Source organism: Camelus ferus, chromosome 35 (genome assembly GCF_009834535.1).
Source record: "Camelus ferus isolate YT-003-E chromosome 35, BCGSAC_Cfer_1.0, whole genome shotgun sequence".
Lineage (NCBI taxonomy): Eukaryota > Metazoa > Chordata > Mammalia > Artiodactyla > Camelidae > Camelus > Camelus ferus.
This window is the reverse complement of record NC_045730.1, coordinates 3,267,229-3,286,176: the sequence shown is the minus strand read 5'-3', so window position 1 is coordinate 3,286,176 and position 18,948 is coordinate 3,267,229. Positions and strand designations below refer to the sequence as shown.

Genomic DNA, 18,948 nt, shown 5'->3' with positions numbered 1-18,948 from the left:
GGCCCCCAGAGGCTGGCTGCTTGAATCTGTGATCCTGGACGCTCCCCCAGGCCCAAGACAACAACACTGTCAGCTCCAAAGAGCAGACGCGGCTTAATTTATGGAAGGAAAGGGCTAGGGAGGAAAACCCAGTTAAACGCACTCCCACCAACTAAATCTAGTCTTTGTTTATCCTTCTCCCCTTGGGGACCTCAAGCCTCTGATATTCCCTGGAGTCATTGTTCTGTGGCTGGATGGAGACTGGTCACCAGTGATGTAATGTAACCCAAGAGTCCAAAGGTCCAAGGTCGATTCAGGCTCCCTCGGAAGGAAGGAACATTTTATCACAGAGCAGAGTCTAGCCTTTTATGGGACTGTCCGTTCTGGTCCACTGTCAGATGTTTCCAGAGTTGAGTTTTATGGTCATTCCTCTCCTCCTCCCCACCCCTCCACCTCTAAGTATTTTCCCAGCCCTGTTAACAGACAGCAAAGCACCACAGATGCAGATTTAAGACTCTGATAGCAAAAATTTAAGATTTAACTCAAGACATGGTAGCGTGGTCCTGCCAAGGTAAACACACACACATGCGCGTGCCTATACACACGGAGTATTTTTGAGATGGAGGTGGGGAATCAGATCCAATTAAAAAGTATTAGAACAGAAATTCAGAAGAGCACATGAGGAGGAACCTGTAAAAGAAGCCCTCGCTGATGCAGTCAGTGCCGTGACCTGAGAAACGTATGAACAAGCTGTTACTTACAACTTCATGAGAAACCTTGAACAGGTGCCACAAAGTAATTTACAACATAACCTGCTGTGACGCCCAGAGACTCCTGTGCGCCTGTCACACCACGGAGCACCGTTTCTGGACCAGTAGCATCACTGTCACCTGGAACTTGTCAGAGATGCGGAAGCTCAGGTCCGCCCAGGACCTACTGCCTCGGGAACTTTGGGAAGAGGGCGCAGCGCTGTGTGTTTTAACAGGCCCTGCCAGGGGTTCTGACGCGCGCTCACGGCAGAGAACCACTGACAGCGCTCCAGAGCTGACGCGGCAGAGCAGGGGCCCCTGGGTGGCCGCGATGGACGTGCGCAGCCCACCAAAGGCGCGGGCAGGACCAAACGCAGGGAAGACAGAAGCACCACTGCTGGACCCGGGACTCGAGGAAGGAGCTCTGAAAGGTGTAGAGAGAGGACAGGAAAAGAGGAGAGGTCACCTTCAAACCACAATCTGGGAAATAATTGGAGAACCTTTTCCTGACCGAAAGGTGATCGTGGCCTGAGCTGTCAAGGGCTCACAGAGTTTCCTTCAAGAAGAAAGAATCCTCAGAGACAGGGCCCCAGGCGCCATGCATCAGGTGCCTTTTTTTGGTTACTTCCTTACGTTTTAACTTACTTCTTCAGATACAGCCTCGGACTTACCGTGGATTTGCAAGGATGGTACCAAAACCTTCTGGAATAGCCTTTGCCCAGATTCACCAACTGTTTATATTTTGCTCAGTTTGCTTTACTGCTTCCTCCTCTATCTAAGTATCTGGGGCAGGGGGGTACAGCTCAGTGGTAGAGCACATGCTTAGCATGCATGAGGTCCTGGGTTCAATCCCCAGTACCCCCATTTCAATAAATAAGTAAGTAAATAAACCTACTAACCTCCCCCTCAAGAAAGAAAAACAATTTTAGAGGAAAAAAATTACCACTTAAGAATAAATAAATATACACACATTGATTATACACATGCATTTTCTCCTAAATTTGAAACTCAGTTGCCGTCATCCTGCTTTTCGATGTCTAAATATTTCGGTATGTATTTCCTAAGAACACCTTCTCTTCCATAGCTCCCTAAAATACAGCACTCTCACATAACCATGGCATGGTTGTCAAAATCAGGAAACTTAACCTTGACATAATGTTACTCTCTAATACTCAGTCTATACTCAGATTTCTTTCCATTGTCCCTTGATGTCCTTTTTAGCTGTTTTCTTCGTCATTCCAGATCTAAGCTGAGTTGTCACGTCTCTTTAGCCGCCTACAGTCGGGAGCATTCATTCCCTCTGCCTTTCCTGACCTTCCGTGATTGTGAATTCAGGCCACCAGTTTTTGAGACTGCCCCTCAGGTGAGGTGCACCTGGGGCTTCCTCGTGCTTAGATCCAGGCATGGACTTTGGGGCGGGGCCCCCAGATGTGATCCCGTGTGCTCTCAGTGAACTGGATCAGGAGGCACAGGACAGCGGTTTGTCCCAGCGTGGGTGATGCTGCTTCCGAACGCGTGGTGAGGGGAGCGTTTGCCAGCTTTCTCCAATGCAAAGTTACCGTTTCCCCGACTGCAAGTGGTAACTCATTGTGGGGAGATGCTTTGAGACCATGTGTACCAGTCAGGATGGAGGTCCTAAGACTCTCAGAGGAGCAGAACTGGCTTATGCAGCTGTGGGGGTCGGTTCCCCTCTAAGTGAGGTGTTCTTTTCGTGTCTGGTGCCGGAGCCCCGGGGCCACAGTCCAGATGAGAAGATGGACATAAAGTGGCGGGAACCCCCGGAAGCTGTGAGGCTGAGTGGGAACCCATGTCGGTCCTTCATCATCACCTTCGAGACTCTGGCTTCCATGAGGGGTGTGTCCGGCAGGAGAAGCTGGTACTCCTCCTCACGGAGCTAGATACACGCCTGGCCCAAAGGTGGGAGACGCTGCAGAAAAGGGTCACAGGGCCCGAGGACCTGCTCGCCGCCCCAGTGAGCCAGCAGACAAGTGACCGCGCGTCAGCTCCAACAGCACTGCCTCCCGAGTGCATGGGAACAGGGGCGCTCCTTCCTTCCCTCCAGGGGGCACATAAAACGTTTCCCGTGTGGCGGCCTAACTGGGCACCGTGCGGGGAAGGGAGTCAAGGGCGTGTGCGTCCAACTTGGCTGCCCTGACGTGGGGCAGATCCACCACACCGTGTCGATATCCTGTTCCTCGTCAAACGTGGACCCACTCGCTTCGCGTCCATCGTTTCACTTCTTACTCCATCATCCTTCGTATACCCGTTAGTTAGCGCGTTACACTGTAAGGAGGGCTTTTTCCTCTCCCCGACTTAGTTATTAGTCCTTTATTTATTTGCATGAGTACAGACTTAGGGAGTTTTGTTTTATTTTGTTTCACAATCTGTTATTATCTTTGTTTTGACACTCAACTTGTCCCAGATTCGGCCAGCGAGAGCCGGTTCAACCTGGCCGCCCCATCCTTGACATGTCACCCTTATTCTTTAAGCACGACCCTCCTTCCTGGTACAGCCAGGTAGTCTAGGCGCGTCTTGGGCTTTGCCTGTCGGAGCCCTGGAATCAGCCCCTTCTCTGAGGAGCTGAAGTTTCTTTTAGGGGAGACCAAGGTCTGGGTGCTGAGTGTGTTCACTGCTAATATGTTGTTGCTTCCAGGCACTTTCAGAGGACAGAGCTAGTGCGCGCGCACACACACACACACACACACACAGAGACATGCACAGGGACACACTCACATAGACACACAGACCCACGTACACACGTACATGTACACGCATGTGTGCGCACACACACACACTGTGATTACACACTGACACCTCCAATCCCATTTCTCTTCCAAAACCACAGGGGCTAGCCTCCCTCTCCCCTTTTCCATAGTTGCAACTCCTTCCTCCAACAGCAAGAAACCTGGGTTAAGTTTTACTCATCAAGGACGACTGGTTCCCTGAAGGTATTAAGAAGAAAAGGGGAGATGACAGTGACTTCAGACCTTTGCCCTAGGAGTTCACAGCAGAGGTGGGCTTGGGAGGAAAAGCTACCGACACTCTGAGCAGTCACTGCTCACTCACTCAGCATCTGGCCCAGGGTGCTTTTCCCTTTAAAACACAGGTTCTCAACTGAGTGCCCAGCCCATGTCCCGAGAACACTCTCCTTATCAGTGTGTAAAATTCACATTGACAACAACATTGTGGGCAGAGGGATTTCTGGGAGGGGTACGACCGGCTATGAAGGTCAGGTTAAGACGAATTAAGTCAAGCCACCACAAAGACGACTGCGTGTTTATTGAAGCCGTGAGAACTTTGAAATATTGCACATGCAATAAACTTAGGCACTTATATACACAATAAGCTGTCCCACCCACGTAGCTGCCAGCCCTGAAGGATGAACAGATGAGTCGCACCCAGGCACGGATGCCCTGGCGCTGTGGCAATGATTCTTTATAACTCTTGTGAACACGGCCGCCATTGCCTCAACTTTTTAAATCCCCTCGAGTGACAGAGAGCAAATGTCTTATTTCAGACTGTGCCACCGACATGCAAAGCTGAGAACGACTATCCTTAAAAAGAAGAGAGTCTTTCCAGACTTAGAAAATATAGAACAATTTGCTAACAAAAATCTCAAATCCAAGAACAACACAGAAAAAAAAAAAAAAACAGTGAAGACTGGGAGGGAGAAAAAAAAAACAGTGAAGACTGGGGGGCAAAAAAAAAAGGTGACCAAGGAAAGGTCTGTACAGTCAGAACATCATTTGAAATTCGAATCAGTGGATAAAGCTGAACTTGAGGACTACACAGCGAATAAAATTGGGAAGGGATTCAGGTGAACGAGGTACAACCCAAAGGCCAGGTGGGAGCGAGAGAGGAAGATACAAGGAAATCAGTCTAAAACAGCGAGATTTTTTTCTCTCTTCTGTTAACTTTGTTCATAGAAATGAGCAGGAAAGCAAGTTTATAGAAAACGCGTATGGTAAAATAATGATTAACTTATGAGCTCATTGTAAGGGAAGTGACAGTGTTTGAATCCACACAGAAGTCACGTAGGTGAAAAGAGGACATTGTCACCATCGGGGGGGAGTGATAATGGACAGCACGGTGCTACGCTGTAGTTTTTAAAATCTATCAGGTGTCATCTAACAGCCACTGGACCAGCCAGGGGGCTGACCAGCAGATCCACTGAGCATCTATCTATGGAGAGGTGCCACGGGAATGAAATGAAGGTGGAGGGCCGGGCAAACCCCAGGCCATGGGCTTTAGCCATCAAGTTTCACACCAAAGAAACTCTTAGGGTCTGAGTCTTGCTCAAATCCTTCAACGTCCAATGAGAAGGAGGGAGGGATTTTTGTAAGAAAACGTTCATTGTTCTAGCTCCGGCTCTTACCTTCTTTTGGGAACATTCTTCTGATAAAATGTATCTTTTTCTCTCCATGTGCATTTTGTCACATCCACAGTCTGCTGGGAGTGACTTGTGTCTTGTGTCCCCAAAGGATGTCCAGAACCTCCCCCCATGGCCTTAACAAGTCTTCTCAGCTTCAGTTTGACCCTAAGCTGCCCTCAGTTGCCCAGAGAAAGGAAAAAAACTCCTAATTCTAGGATCTCCAACATTTCTCACATTCATTTTGCAGGAAACGTTACGTATTACAATAAAAGCAGTAAACACCCACCCTGGGTGTGGTGTAGCCCTCTCTTGCCCCGTGGTCAGCCAAGGTTCCTGACTGCCCGTGGTGGGGTACTTTAAAGTCCCCTCCTCCATTTTTAAATTATGAAGCATTTTGCATATTTAAAACAGTATATAACATATACACATGGCTGGTGTCTGCCAGTCCTTACTGGTGGCCAGTGGTCACCCCGTCGGGTCCTGATTAATACCAGCAGGTATCCTGATCTGTCAGTGTCTGAGGGGCACTGGTTATTAGGTATTTTGATTTTATATATGTAATAATAAACACCAGTGTACACACCAGCTGAAGAACAGAGCATTATAAAAAACTTCAAAAGCATTTTTAACAAGTAAAAACATTTGCACCATGAAAAGTTCAAAAAGGTGAAACGACATCAATCTTATCTCTCAGCTGCCTCGCCTCCAGCATATTCTAACAGTTTCTCGTGTATCCTTTCAGAGATTTTTACGTACAGACCAAAAAAAAATTGGATACAGGTATGGCTGCTCCTTTCACTGAGGGCAGCATGTAACTCAGAGGGTTCTGTTCCTGTTCTTCGGAGCCTGACGGTGCTCTCTGGGAGATCTCTCCACGTCAGGGCAGCAAAGTCGTCCTCCGCCTGCGAAGAGCTGGGCGGCACACCGTGGTGCGGTGGTGCTGTGGCGCACACTGTGATTCACTCAGTCTCCACTGGGGCCCCACGAGGTGACTTCCAGATGCTGGCTGCTGTAACAGGGGACTTTGTACACACTCGCTTTGTAAAGACGCCAGTGCGTCCTGTAAGGCAAGGCCTTAGAACTGGGATTGCTGGGCTCAAAGGTGTGCAAGTAAGTGTTGTGACCGCATCCCACGGGAGCACGCACACAGCCCTGGGACGGACCCCCAGGAGCAGAACTGCAGGGCCAAAAAGCACGGTACTTAACTGCACATGTGCTCTCACCACGGGCTGCCCGAGCAACGTGGAAGTAACAGTGTACGAACCAACTTCGGGCCCCCTTCCAACTGGGGGGCCGAAAGTGCGGCTGTGCATTTCGACTTTACATTGCCTTCGCTGTGAGTGAGGCTGAGAATCTTTCTATATATGTAGGAGCCGCTTGCCGCTTCCTTTTCTGTGAACTGCCTGTTTATGTCTTCTTCCTGTTTCTCCATAGGACTGGCAGTCTCTGAATGGATTTTCAGGAGCTCCTACTGCGAGAGAAGCTAGCCCTACAGGATAGGAGATGCATTTCCCCCCCCTTTTTGTCATTTGTCTTCTGACTTTCGTTGAGTTTCGCCCATGGAAAGGTGCTTGCTTTTTCACGCTGGCCGTGTTACTTTTGTCAACATCAGTTGCCTCGAGGGCGGCACCAGTTCTGTGCTGACTCACTGGGCAACTGGTCTTAGCAACCGGGCAATGGTTTGTTTGAAGGCTCCGTAGCGCAGGGCAAGCTGTTCCTGTTACGGGCCAGAGAGTAAATAATCTGGGTGCCTGCTGCAGTAACGCAGCCCCACCGTTGCAGTGTGAAAACAGCCCCACCGTTGCAGTGTGAAAACAGCTGCCGGCAACGCATATGTGAGTGCATAAGGCCGTTTGCCAACAGAACTTGTGACTAAAGTGGATGGCGGGCTGGATTTGGCCCCTGGGCCCTCGTTGGCTCACCCTCTGGCACAGAGGCCATCAGGGGCCCTTCCTCCTCCAGGGTGTGACGCCGACGGCCCCTGTGTTGGGCCCCTCCTCAGACTGCCCTCCTTGGCAGAAAGATTACTTCCCTCACTTCGCTTGCCCGAGTCCCAGCTTTCTTGCTGTCCCCGCAGCTCAGCGGAGACTCCTTCACGCTTCCCCACCTGGAGCCCCAAAGCCAGCTCCCCAGGCGGCTGTGGGCAGTCCACAGAGTTCCCTGCTTTACATCTGACTTGGAAACCAAGCACTTGGCCGGTGAGACACTGGGCACAGACACAGACTCAGTAACCGTGAGGCGGGGGCAGCACCCTCTCAGCGCGTCCCTCCCCGCCAGGACGAGGGGAAGCACTGCTGAGGCATCTCCCTCCGCGGGACCTTCCCTCCGGCCCGGCCCGCTCTCGGCCGGTTCCGCTGCCCCACGCCAGGCTTGGCCTCGGAAACCTGCTCTTGCCCATTTCCTCCGCACACCAGACAACCTAAGAATGTACTGAATTGATGAGGAAACAGGTGTAAAAATCACAGAACTGTTTCAAGTGAAAAAGAAAAATCTAGCTCTTTAATTTAAACTACAGTAGATTCTTTCTGGCCTTGGACAGGACCCCGTCTTAGGAGCTGTGGCTGGGTCCTCACCTCTTAAGAACTAAGGACCCCTTGGGGGTTCTTTATAGAACCCCGATCTACAAAATTGGTGCCAAAGATGATATTATTTTAATATTATCAAGGCTTTATGAATAGATTTTTTCCTAGGATCCATGACATTTTACATTAGGTACAGAGTAACTAATAGTAATTTAATTTTTGCTCAGTGGAAGAAAAAAAGCTAATTTTTCTTTTTTGCAAATTTTGTTGTTGTTACAACACGTAGGGGGATGGTACTCCTCAACTCACCAAATTCAAGTTGTCTTTAACATTTATGTTACATGCTTTTACACGGGAAAGGAATTTCCCCAGGGGTGCAGAAATGGCAGCAATAATTAACAGCAACAAACAGCCAGTAACAAACGTGGCATCCTCCAAACGGAAATGCCCAGCATCTCAGGCCCTCCTTTTCTTCTCAGGCCCAAACTCCTCAGATACTAATTTGTGAAATTCGCCGTTCACACAGAACTGAGCTAGAGCGCCCCCTGCCAGGATTTTAGCTGAAGTGTTTGTTGGAGGCTGAGTCCAGTTCCGGCTGTCACAAAAATAGAGCCAATAAGTGAGGATCATCAGATGAGCCGGTTACACAAGGAGACATGAACTCGCTTACATGAGAGGTCAGACTTAAGCCTAGGAAGACCGTTCATCTGTTCATTCCTTGAACAAGTATTTCTTGAGCACCTGCCAGGTACCCACTATAGCTCAGTGCAGGGGGTGAGACACACATTCAGTACCTCACCTCGGCGTCTTAAATGCAATCGTGAAAGCAACAGTAGAGGGAAAGACAGAACTATGGGACCTGGCTGACGGTGGGGGTGAGGGAAGGCTTTCCTGAGGAAGTGACATAGAACTAAGCTGGGAAGGAGGGCAGGAGATGGCCAGCCAAGAGTGGGGTGGGGGGAGGGCAGGGCGGCTTGGTGAGAGGCATGGAGGGGACCAAAGGCCGTGTGGCCGGAGGGGAAGAGAGGCAGCAGAGCCTCGAAGGCTTCTTAAGGATTTCAGTTGTTATTCTAAGAGCAGCCAGCAGCTTAGGAAAAAGTGAGGTCATCAAATACGCATTTCTAAAGATGATGCGGGCTGCCTCATGCACATGGAGCAAAGACTTGCAGGGGTAGCAATCTGAAGGTTATTGCTGCTGTTCAGGGAAGAGAGGTGGGGAGGAGAGAGAGAGAGAGACAGAGAGAGATCTTTGAAAGATACTGAGGTTGGAGACTGATGGGAGTGGTGGTGAGGGAGAGGGGGTCTGGTCTCCAGCTACGCCGAATGGCTGGCACTTAAGGCAAGGTCCTGGACAGCTTCTAGACGATGGGCACCCTTACTCAACATCGTCCACACGCTTGGAGTCTGGGGCGATCCCCAGGCCCTCCCTAGGATAAGCCAGACTCTGGCTACCCACTCACTGACTACCACCGAAGTATCCCCTCAGAGCGAGCTAAGACCTGCTTGCCTCTCCCCGCTAACTCGCAGGAATCACGTGCCCTACTCCCACATCTGTTGAACACGCCAACATCCGGGTCAAGAGTTACAACCTGAACTCCAGGGAGCGGTATGTTTGTAACTCGGGCTTCAAGCGCAAAGCCGGGACGTCCAGCCTGACTGAGTGCGTGTTTAACAAGACCATGAACATCACCCACTGGACCACTCCCAATCTCAAGTGCATCAGTAAGTAGCCGTCCCTACCCTGTTCCTCCACCCCCTTTGCCAAGGCCTCGCAGAGAGCAGCCCTGCAGTGTGGGCAGCTGAGTGAGCTAGAGGTCTGGGTTGAGGTCTGAGGCCAAATAAACCAATGGGCCTCCAAAACACACCTCCAGGAGGCGATAATACCTGGGCCTGGGTGGTGGGCAGCTGGCGGGGAGGTGGGGGGGGGGGGTCACAATTCTGAGTTCAGATCCTGGCTCTGCCACTTAACCGTCAGTGAGACCGAGGGCGAGGGCTTTAATGTCTTGGAACTCTTGGTTCCCGATCTAGAAAATGGACCGATGTCAACATTCTGGGTTGTAGGAGGATTTAGCGAAATCTGGTAAATATTAACTGTTACTACCATCCATGCTTTAAGATCATGGCAGCAAGAATTCAGCTACAGACAAAGGCGTGTGCTCATGGTCTGCGTGCTTCCCAGAGAGCTTTCCCAATTCCTCCCTGGGAGGCAGCCTGCCACCCCTCCTTGTGGGTACCCACCCAGGCAATGGAGGAGACACACGGAGCACAGAATCACTTAGCCCAGTCACCACGTCTGGGGCCCAGCCAGTGCTCTAGACCAAGGGTGAGGGAAGGTCCCCAGTTTTGGTTCTTAACCATCCGCAACCGGATAACCACGCGAGAAGGGGAGCAATGTTGGAGTGGGAGCTGAGAGAGCTATTTTCAGGAATACGAAGCCCCTTATTCTAGAAAAGAAAAGGTTAGCCCAGGGTCTAACAAGAGAATTATGATTTAACAAACACTTACTGTATACGTGGTGCATGTCCAGCCGCGATGTTTTCTCAAGTAACATTTGGGAAAATTCTCAACTCCTCTCTGGGGGAAGCAGACAGAAGGGGTTATTCAACAGCAAACTCACCGCCGTGGAGCTCCGTGAAAAGCCAGACTCTCATTGAATCTTTAGCGTTTAGATCACCCTGGGCCCCTCCCCTTCCCCTGCACGACCAGCCTGCAGCCAGGCAAGAAGGAAGCCTCCTGCTGGCAGCCGAGGTGCCTGCTCCCCACCCCAGGGCATCTCCTGCACTAAGGGGATGAGCTGGGTGAGGACGGGGAAGAGCCGTAACCCTGCGGTGAGAACACAGGTGTCTAACTCTCCAGCCAGGGGACCCACTGGGATCTGTAATCCAGGAGCAAAAAGAAGGGCTTTCTGCCATAGGGAGAGTGACGGAGTATTCACAGTTCCAATTCCCTTGAGTAAATGAATTGAGACGGAGAAGAGTTGCAGGCTCCGAACAGAACTGGGCGGGCTGGGGGAGGGGAGAGGAGAGAAGTGGGCGGGGCCTGGAATCAGAGACTTTTAGAACCCGGAGGCTGGAGGAACCTTCCGGTTTCATCCCCAAGAGCCCCCACCTTTCACCACTAACAATTCTCTGTTATTTTTCCCAAACTCTTGTGACAAAAAAAATCTGTTGAGTGATCATTTATTTTTATCACTGTTATCATTCCAGCCAAAAATAAAAAGGCATCAGACACTTAACTTGTGCAATCTTTTTGAAAGGCTAGGGGAAAAAATAGATTGCAGTCGGTTTGCATTTGCATGGGAGCTGCAGACCCAGATCGTTACCTATTTCTTATGCTTCTGACCTAGCCAGATGTGTCCGTTTTAAATTTATGTATTTACTTTTTAATTTATATCCAGTTCTGAGCCACCCTGGGTTCCACCCTCAGGATGGTAAATGCCATGTCCTTATCCTCTCTCTAGGAGACCCCTCCCTGACTCACCAAAGGCCACCCCCCATGACAACGCCGGCAGGGGTGACCCCAGGGCCAGAGAGCCACATCTCTTCTGGAAAAGGTAGGAATGTCGGAAACTTCTTCCGGACTCCAGTTCCCTGCTACCATCAGGACCCCACAGAGCCCTCAGATTCGTGGACCACTGCCGGAGTCCCACTGCAGACTTATAGAACAGCACACACCTTGGGTTCACGTCAAGCCTAAGAATTGATACTCGTCTTCACTTTCCCTTTTAAACCAAAGTTGCTTGATTGCCAGGTTCCACGTGTGCATAATTGATGATGGCCTAAAATCCACTCCTGGTAGGTCAGATCACACTGTCGTAGACACACGGCCCTGGGACCGGAGGGGGTCTGGGGTTCTGCCAGCCTTGCACATCAGCCTTCCCGGGTCCCATGGGCGCTGGCAGGAATTGTGACCGTCCTGGGTCAGATACTCTCTCACCCAGCACAGCAGGGCCACCGACACACGTCATCAATTCCCTCGCCCCCACGTCCCTTAAACAGGCCTAAACAGACGCCCGGACATAGGTCGCTGGAGAGGAGGACGGAACATGTGGCTCTGTGTTCCAGAGGGAGGGGCTGTCTCCACCTTCCAAGGCCACCTAAGCATCCTTGGAAAGACAGTGCCGGGAAAGGGCCATCAGCGCCTCTGCTGGCGCGATGCACAGAAACGGGAGGGACTGGTGCGGAGCCGTCTCCCAAGAACCCCCACCCTGGATGCTTTAGGAGGCGCTGGCATGGAGCTGCCACATTCTTGCATCCCCACCAAGTCTTAGGTAAACTCTACCCCAATTTCCTCAGCACTGTCCCCATGTTAAGAAAACCCGAGATCTTGGATGCTAAATATCCTGGGACAACGTGTCCTGTATCCTCCGATACCCCGACTGGACCCTGTGGCCCACTGCGCAGTGTGAGGCTCTCCCTGGCCCCCGTCTCCCTCCCTTCTGGGCACAGGCATCTTGCTCTGGTTGACAGAACGGCTAGCGCGCGGGTCCTTAACCATGGACACACGCTGAGGCCTCCATGGAGCTCTGGGTGGTCTGGGGAGTATCTGGGAAGTAGGGGCCTAGAAGTGCCCCCAGGGACTGGTGCACAGCCGAGGTGAGGAGCACGGCTGGAAGATGGATGGAGAGGCCAGAGAAAGCTTTCCTCCCACTTAGCTGATGACAGACAGGAGGAAGGGGTTGGGGTACCGGCCAAGTGTAAGATCGGGGTGATTCCAGAACCCTTTGATACGAGTCACGCCCAGTTCAGGAGGCCTTCCCCAGCCTTGGCTTCATGCCCCAAACACTTGGTCCAACAAAGATGCCCGGGGAAATCTCAGAGGTGCATGACCTCTGAGGCAGGTGCCGCGGCCATGGGCACTGGATGGACACACGCTGCGGGGGGCACACGAGGTGCTGACCAAGGGTCAAAGGGCATGAGGGCCCCTCCAGCACAGTGGCTGGGAGAGCGTGGGAAAGCGGCCCCAAACACGTGGTGGGACAGCCCAGGACGCGGGGATCACGGCCACGCGAGCTCACCCTTGGCTGCACGGCTGGGCTCCCAAGAGCCGTGTGGTCATAGGGGAAGACCCCGTTTCCATGGAAGGAGAGCAGCACAGCTGTGCCGCCATAACTGACGGTTTGGGGCAGCCGCTGGCCAGCTGGGGTCAGGGAAGAAAAGGACCTGAACACAAGGCACGCAGACCACCCTCCCGAGATGAGCTGGTCACCCAGATCCGCTCTCCAGAGGTCAGACTGGCCGAATCTCAGGATCCCCTCATTTCAAAAGTTTTGTGCAAACACATAGAAAGCAAACTAAAGTTGGCGTCCCATGGCGTAGAGTCTGCAAGCACAGTTCCACTCGTCTGTTTGAGATGGGTCTCTTGGTCTCCTACGAGCCTCACTGGTAAGCACTTCTCTAGGGCCTGCTTCTACTCAGACCTTTGGGATCGTTAGCTTATGGGCCCATGATAACTAACTAAACCCCCCAGCGTTCCCCCAAGCCCCGCGGCCGTTCCAGGTGGATGAAGATGTTACCCACTTACGGGATTTTCCCGGAGATCCGCGAAGCAGCTCCCCCCCAGGGGAGGGCTGGCCGGGGCGGGCTGGCCAGGGCGGGCCCACTAGAGCAAGCATGAAGGCCACTCTGTCCCAGAGCCGAGAAAAAGACACTGTCCTAAACATTCTCCTTGTCCATGTCTTGCACTTCCCTGCAGAGCCAACTTTTCCTTCCAAGTCAGATGCCCCAGGGGCCAGCGGGCCTGCTACTGAACCAGGCTCCAGGCTGACGCCACCCAAACGTCCTACTGCAGGAACCACAGGGGTAGTCAGACCTGAGCCCTCCCAAGTCCCACCTCAGACAACAGCCAAGGCCCTGGAACACACCCCCTCCGTCTCGCAGGACCCGCCCGGTTAGTGCTGGCTTTGCCCGCTTGAGGAGCGGTCAGCCTCCCGTGCCGCTTCCGAGACGCGGATGCAGGTCTGGGGCGAGCAGAGCGTCGCACCCTCCAACCCAGAGTCAGGTCGACGGAGCGAGCAGCCCTCTGCCCCCTGCTCTCTGCCACAGCCTCCTTGCTCTGGCCTCTGCTCTCTGTGCTCCGCCCCGGCTCCGCTCTGCTGGAAGAAAAAGCCTGTCTCGGAGACGGGACAAGGCTCAGCGTCTTAACCCGCCTGCACGGCAGAACCTTTGCCTAAAACCTGAGTAACAGCTGCCTCCTCTTGATATGGGAGGACAGAGGAAGCTTTCCATGATCTGGGGTCACGATGCGTGGAGGCGGGGGAGCACTCGGTAATCACGTCTTCTGTAAGAGCGTATCTGATTCTTAAGCATGGCCCAGCATCTAAGCGAATCACCCTGTTCTGTGCCAAAGCGAGTTTGGTTTCGCCAGCCGTGAATCTCTCGAGTCTTTTAAGATGAGAGCCACGCTGCACGGGATTTCTCCTGCTTAGTGAGAAACTAGTACCTTTAGGATCGCGGCAGTAACTAAGCTGCAATCTCCTCTCCGCAGGTGCAGTTCAATACAGGGCCAGAGCTGTGACTGGTAAGTGATCTGCCTTTGTCCTGGTGGTGCTTATGGTCAGGGGACCTCGTGCCAGGGTGCTGGACAGTCCTGGTTTACGCCTGCTGTCCCAACATGGTCACCAGCAGCTTCCCTGTTCACTCTCAAAAGTGTCTATGCTTAGATGGTACATTACACAAGCCCCCTGATTCTGCAATCCCAGCATGCCTAGTTCTATTAACGTCGGTCGATTCTCACGTCCAGCTATTCAGTTCTGCTAAGCAGGGCTACCCTGCCGTCAGAAGACCACAAGGTGGGGGGAGGGAGTAGCTCAGTGGTAGAGCACGTGCTCGGCACGCCCGAGGTCCTGGGTTCCATCCCCAGTCCCTCCATTAAAAATCAAATAAAATCAAAACAAATAAACCTAATTTCCAACCCCCACCCCCAAAAGAAAACCCCAAGGGACTGCTGCTCTCACTAAATGATGCAGTTCTTCCACGAGCTGCGTGCACCCTTCACAGGGAGTTAGCACCATGCCCTCAACAGCAACGTGCTCACTCCTCAGCGTTAGGGGCTGCTTTTTACAGAAGATGCACCCAGCATCACGGCCAGGAGAGCAAGCAAGTAAATGTAAGGAGGAAGATGGAAAAGTGTTTGCAAGAATTAAAGAAAAAGGGGAGGGGACGAGAGGGGAGGGAAAAGGAGAGCGAAAAGAAAGACGGGAAAGCAGGGAGAGATGCATGTAGGAAGAAAGAATCTAAAGCTTTTTGTCTGACATGTTTTCCATAAGCCCGAAAAACACTATTATTTCACATGGGGAAAATGATTTCTATTTTCTGTTCACAAGCTTTCCTGCGAGAGAATGATTCAAGCTTTTGTGTTCTATTCTGTCTGCACCAAGTGTCATCTGGGAAAGAACCAAGTGGCTCTGGTTATTTCTGCAGTCAGTTGATGGGAGTGGTTTTGAAAAATGATCAAAACGTACTTGCAACACCAAGATATCTTTAAAAGGCTCTCTGGAGAGTATTTTCATGGAAAAGCTGGCACTTAATGCCAAGGACACTGAAACAAAAAAATGTTTATCATTTAAGAGATGGCCAGTAAATAAAGCAGCCAACCTAAGTTTTCTTCTTGTGTCACATACCAATTAATCTTAACAGGTACAAAATATTCTATTGTTTGGATTTGCCATAATTTATTTAGCCAACCCCCTACTGGGACATGTGATGGCTTACATTCTTTTTATTTATTTATTTATTTTTTACTTTATTTTGGGTGGAGGAGAGGAAGTAATTAGGTCTATTTATTTATTTTAGAGGAGGTACTGGGGATTGAACCCAGGACCTCAAGCATGCTAAGCATGTGCTCTACCACTTAAGCTATACCCTCCCCCTGATGGCTTACATTCTTGAGCTATTTTACAATGATTAATTGGGAAAACCATGTAACATTTTGCATATGTGCAAGGATATCTGTAGGAAAAAAATCCTACACACAAAATGTGAGGGCCTTTTTTTTCCTTTGTGGATCTTTTTTTTAATTTGAGTTACGGTCAGTGTACAATGTTGTGTCAATTTCTGGTGTGCAGCACAACCCTTCGGTCATACATGAACACACACACATTCATTCTCATACTCTTTTTCACCATGAGCTACTACAAGATCTTGTATATATTTCCCTGTGCTCTACAGTATAAACTTGTTTATCTATTCTATATATACCTGTCAGTATCTACAAATCTCGAAACTCCCAGTCTGTCCCTTCCCACCCCTTCATGGATTTTCAAATAACCATTTTATTAAAGGCTCTAACCTGTATTTTTTTCCAGTTCATGACTTTCACTAGATTCAAACATCAGAAACTCTCTCCCCAATTCTGAAATGTCACATAACATTAACTGAACACCTCCAACAGACAAACAGCTCTGTGCAAGGAACTGTGAAAATAGAGATTAAAAAAAAAAAAACCTTTAAATCTTTTATGTTGTATGAGTAAGATTTCCTTCTTTCAGACTGTTTAATACCAACATGTTAACGACTGACTCTAAGACAGGCCAAGTCACTGCCAGGAGACATGAAAATGAAAGCTCTCTCAGTAGGTATTACGTTTCATCGGCTGAGAGGATGGAAGCTAAAATTAAAATCGTGCCCGTCTTCCAGAAACACTTAACGATGGGTAGTTTCTTCAGAGCATGTCATACACAACCCCAGCCATGAACCCCCAGAGTGTCGGGTACAAGTGGTTCCTGGGGCGTCGGGGGCGGGGGGTTGCTGTACCTGCGTGAATAAGCCATCAGCGGACCGTGTTCGTGAGAAGATACATAAAATGCCTTACCTTAAGCAGTCACTCAGCAGATATTAACTTGATGTTTTTATCAGCCCGTTGATATTACTGATATGATTTTAAAAAAAAGCTGTGTGAAGGATTATCATGCCCTTAAGCGGCTTTTTTAGTACAAGATGGTAAACAGGAGATGCTCCCATAATTATTAAATGAGCGAGCAGGTACTCATCTCAGTGTGAGGGCTTTAACACTTCGGTACACGTGTGGGGAGACGTCCACGTTCCACTGTCTTAGCTGCAGGTGGGCTCACTCGGCAGTCCTTTCCATCACCCACTACACTCAGTTATTCCCGTTCCTGTCTCTGATCCTCGCCGAGGCTATTCTAGAAGACTCCTGGTTGTGAAATAAAAGGTCAGAATGTCACCCACGACGGTGTTTACGCTGCCACGTTCATTCGGGGCACCAGGAGTGCAGAGTCTGCCTTTCAGACCGTATCATCTCTCTTGTTTTCTCACATCTGAGATGCCCTGGCTGCAGTCCACCTGCTCAGCCTCTCCCAGGAGCCGGCTCTCTGCTGGCTCGCTCACCCGGTCAGGCAGTATAAACAGAGCTCCTGCCCTGCGCCACACACGGCCCCACCCTGCAACCCATGCAGATTTCTCATCAAAAAGCAAACAACACTGTACATGTGTTTCAGCTTATGGAATGTTAATGGTTTAATTCCACCAATTAAGTGTCTATTGAGTGCCTGCTCTGAACCCAGCACTTACTGTGTGCTCAGTAGAGCAACAGAAAAGAAACCACTGCTCCGGAATAAGAAGCTGACGCCCTGACTTCAGCTGTCTTCAGCGGATGCCGGCACAGGCACGTCACAGCCACGGCTCCCTGACTGACCCAGCTGGCAGGTACCGCTGAGGAGAGACGGTCCCCTGTAACGTCACCAAGTACAGCTGATTTACAGTATGGTGTTAGCTTCAGGTGCACAGCACAGTGATTCAGTACTCTTGCAGATTTCACTCCATTACACACTATTACAAAATAGCGGTTATAATTCCCTGGGCTATACAGGATATCCCTGAGGCTTCTCTATTTTATGTATAGTCGTTTCTATCTGTCAATCCCTACTCTTAATTTGTCCTCCCTCTCTCCTTTGGTAACCACAAATTTCTTTTCTGTATCTGTTTTTCATGTACATTCACTTGCATTATTTTTTAGATTCCTCATATAAGTAATATCATACAGTGTCTTTTTCTGTCTGATTTGTTTTGCTAAATGTAATATTCTCTAGGTCCATCCATGTTGCTACAAGTGGTTATTTATTCTTTTTAATGGCTGAGTAATATTCCATTGTGTGTATACAGATACATATACCACATCTTCTTTATCTAGTCATCTGTCCGTGGACACTTAGGTTGCTTCCATGTCTTGGCTGTTGTAAATAATGCTGCTATGAACATTGGGGTGCATGTATCTTTTCAAATTAGTATTTTCATCTTTTCTGGATATATGCCCAGGAATGGAATTGCTGGATCCCATGGTAGTTCCATTTTTTGTGTTTTGAGGAACTGCCATGCTGTTTTCCATGGTAGCCACACCAATCTACATTCCCACCAACAGCGTAGGAAGGTTCCCTTTTCTCCCCACGCTTTCCAGCTTTTGTTATTTGTACACTTTTTGATGATGGCCATTCTGACCGGTGTGAGGTGATACTTCACTGTTACAGAGGGCCCTCGCATCGCCCACGTTGAACAGTGGCCACTGGCTGTCTCTGCCACCTTCTCCATCGTAGACCCTGCATCACTGTAGGTGGAAGTCAAGGCAGGAGGGAGCTCCTGACCTTTCTGGCTTTGTGTTCAATAACCCACCTCTTCTCCTCCCTCTTCCAGAGGCTGATTCTCCTCCCTCCTTCCTCCTGTCTCACCATATCCTCTCTCTTCCTTTTTCTTCAATCCATGCACCCCCTGGAAAGCACAAAAGGGTGGAGAACTCGGCAGTTGATATATGAATCCATTGTTTTGGTGATTCTGGTTTCAGGTTCTTTACTGAATTAGCCTGGACATGACTGAGGAAGAGGCCAGCGGTCTGAGCTCAAGTGGCTGAATTCAAATCGCTTTGCGGAACCACGGGCTCAGGAGCCCTCCTGCTTGAGTTTATTCTCACTAAGGAGAAACAGGAAGCAGCCTTGTGAAAGTGGAACTACATCAGCTTGCCTCTTCCAGTAAATCCCCGCGTGGACGGTAAATGCACGCCACGCCGCCTAGTCACTGTGAAGAGACAGGTTACCACGGGGTGCAACATCTCTGCCTTAAAATGCAGCTTTTATAATAATGATTAATGTTAAGTCTTAAAACTCAAAACCTCTTTCCCTGATTTCTCATGTTTTCTGTTACTTTTTGGGGGGGAGGTGGTACTTAGGTTTGTTTGTTCTTAATGGAGGTACAGGGGATTGAACCCAGGACCTCATGCGTGCTGAGCACGTGCTTCACCACTGAGCTACACCCTCCCCCGCCCCCCATTACTTATTTCGGAATGACTTTTCTATGCTCATTTTTATTTACTTAGGTGC

The 18,948-nt window shown here is 50.2% G+C and overlaps 2 protein-coding genes across 8 annotated transcripts in view; one reads left to right on the top strand and one right to left on the bottom strand.

Moving 5' to 3' along the window:
• Positions 1-18,948, top strand: part of IL15RA (interleukin 15 receptor subunit alpha) — a 36,736-nt gene that overhangs the window by 13,373 nt on the left and 4,415 nt on the right. For 3 of the 7 annotated variants that reach the window (XR_004317513.1, XM_014565186.2, XM_032473964.1), the window contains exons 2-5: positions 9,150-9,344; positions 11,083-11,175; positions 13,317-13,511; positions 14,109-14,141. Coding sequence is in view for 5 of the 7 variants with exons in the window: in XM_014565186.2 (XP_014420672.1) it covers positions 9,150-9,344; positions 11,083-11,175; positions 13,317-13,511; positions 14,109-14,141 (516 nt within the window). In the remaining 2 variants the exon portion in view is untranslated. Of the gene's footprint in view, positions 1-9,149; positions 9,345-11,082; positions 11,176-13,316; positions 13,512-14,108; positions 14,142-14,946; positions 15,615-18,416; positions 18,740-18,948 lie in introns of those variants that run through there. The other 4 variants (XR_004317514.1, XM_032473967.1, XM_032473966.1 and 1 more) reach the window with 4 other exon arrangements.
• The window catches only part of FBH1 (F-box DNA helicase 1), a 62,657-nt gene continuing 47,674 nt past the window's right edge, over positions 3,966-18,948 (bottom strand). The window contains exons 24-25 of the transcript XR_004317509.1: positions 10,128-10,196; positions 3,966-6,817 (exon numbers count right to left, since the gene is read on the bottom strand). The gene's annotated coding sequence lies outside the window, so the exon portion shown is untranslated. The remainder of the gene's footprint in view (positions 6,818-10,127; positions 10,197-18,948) is intronic.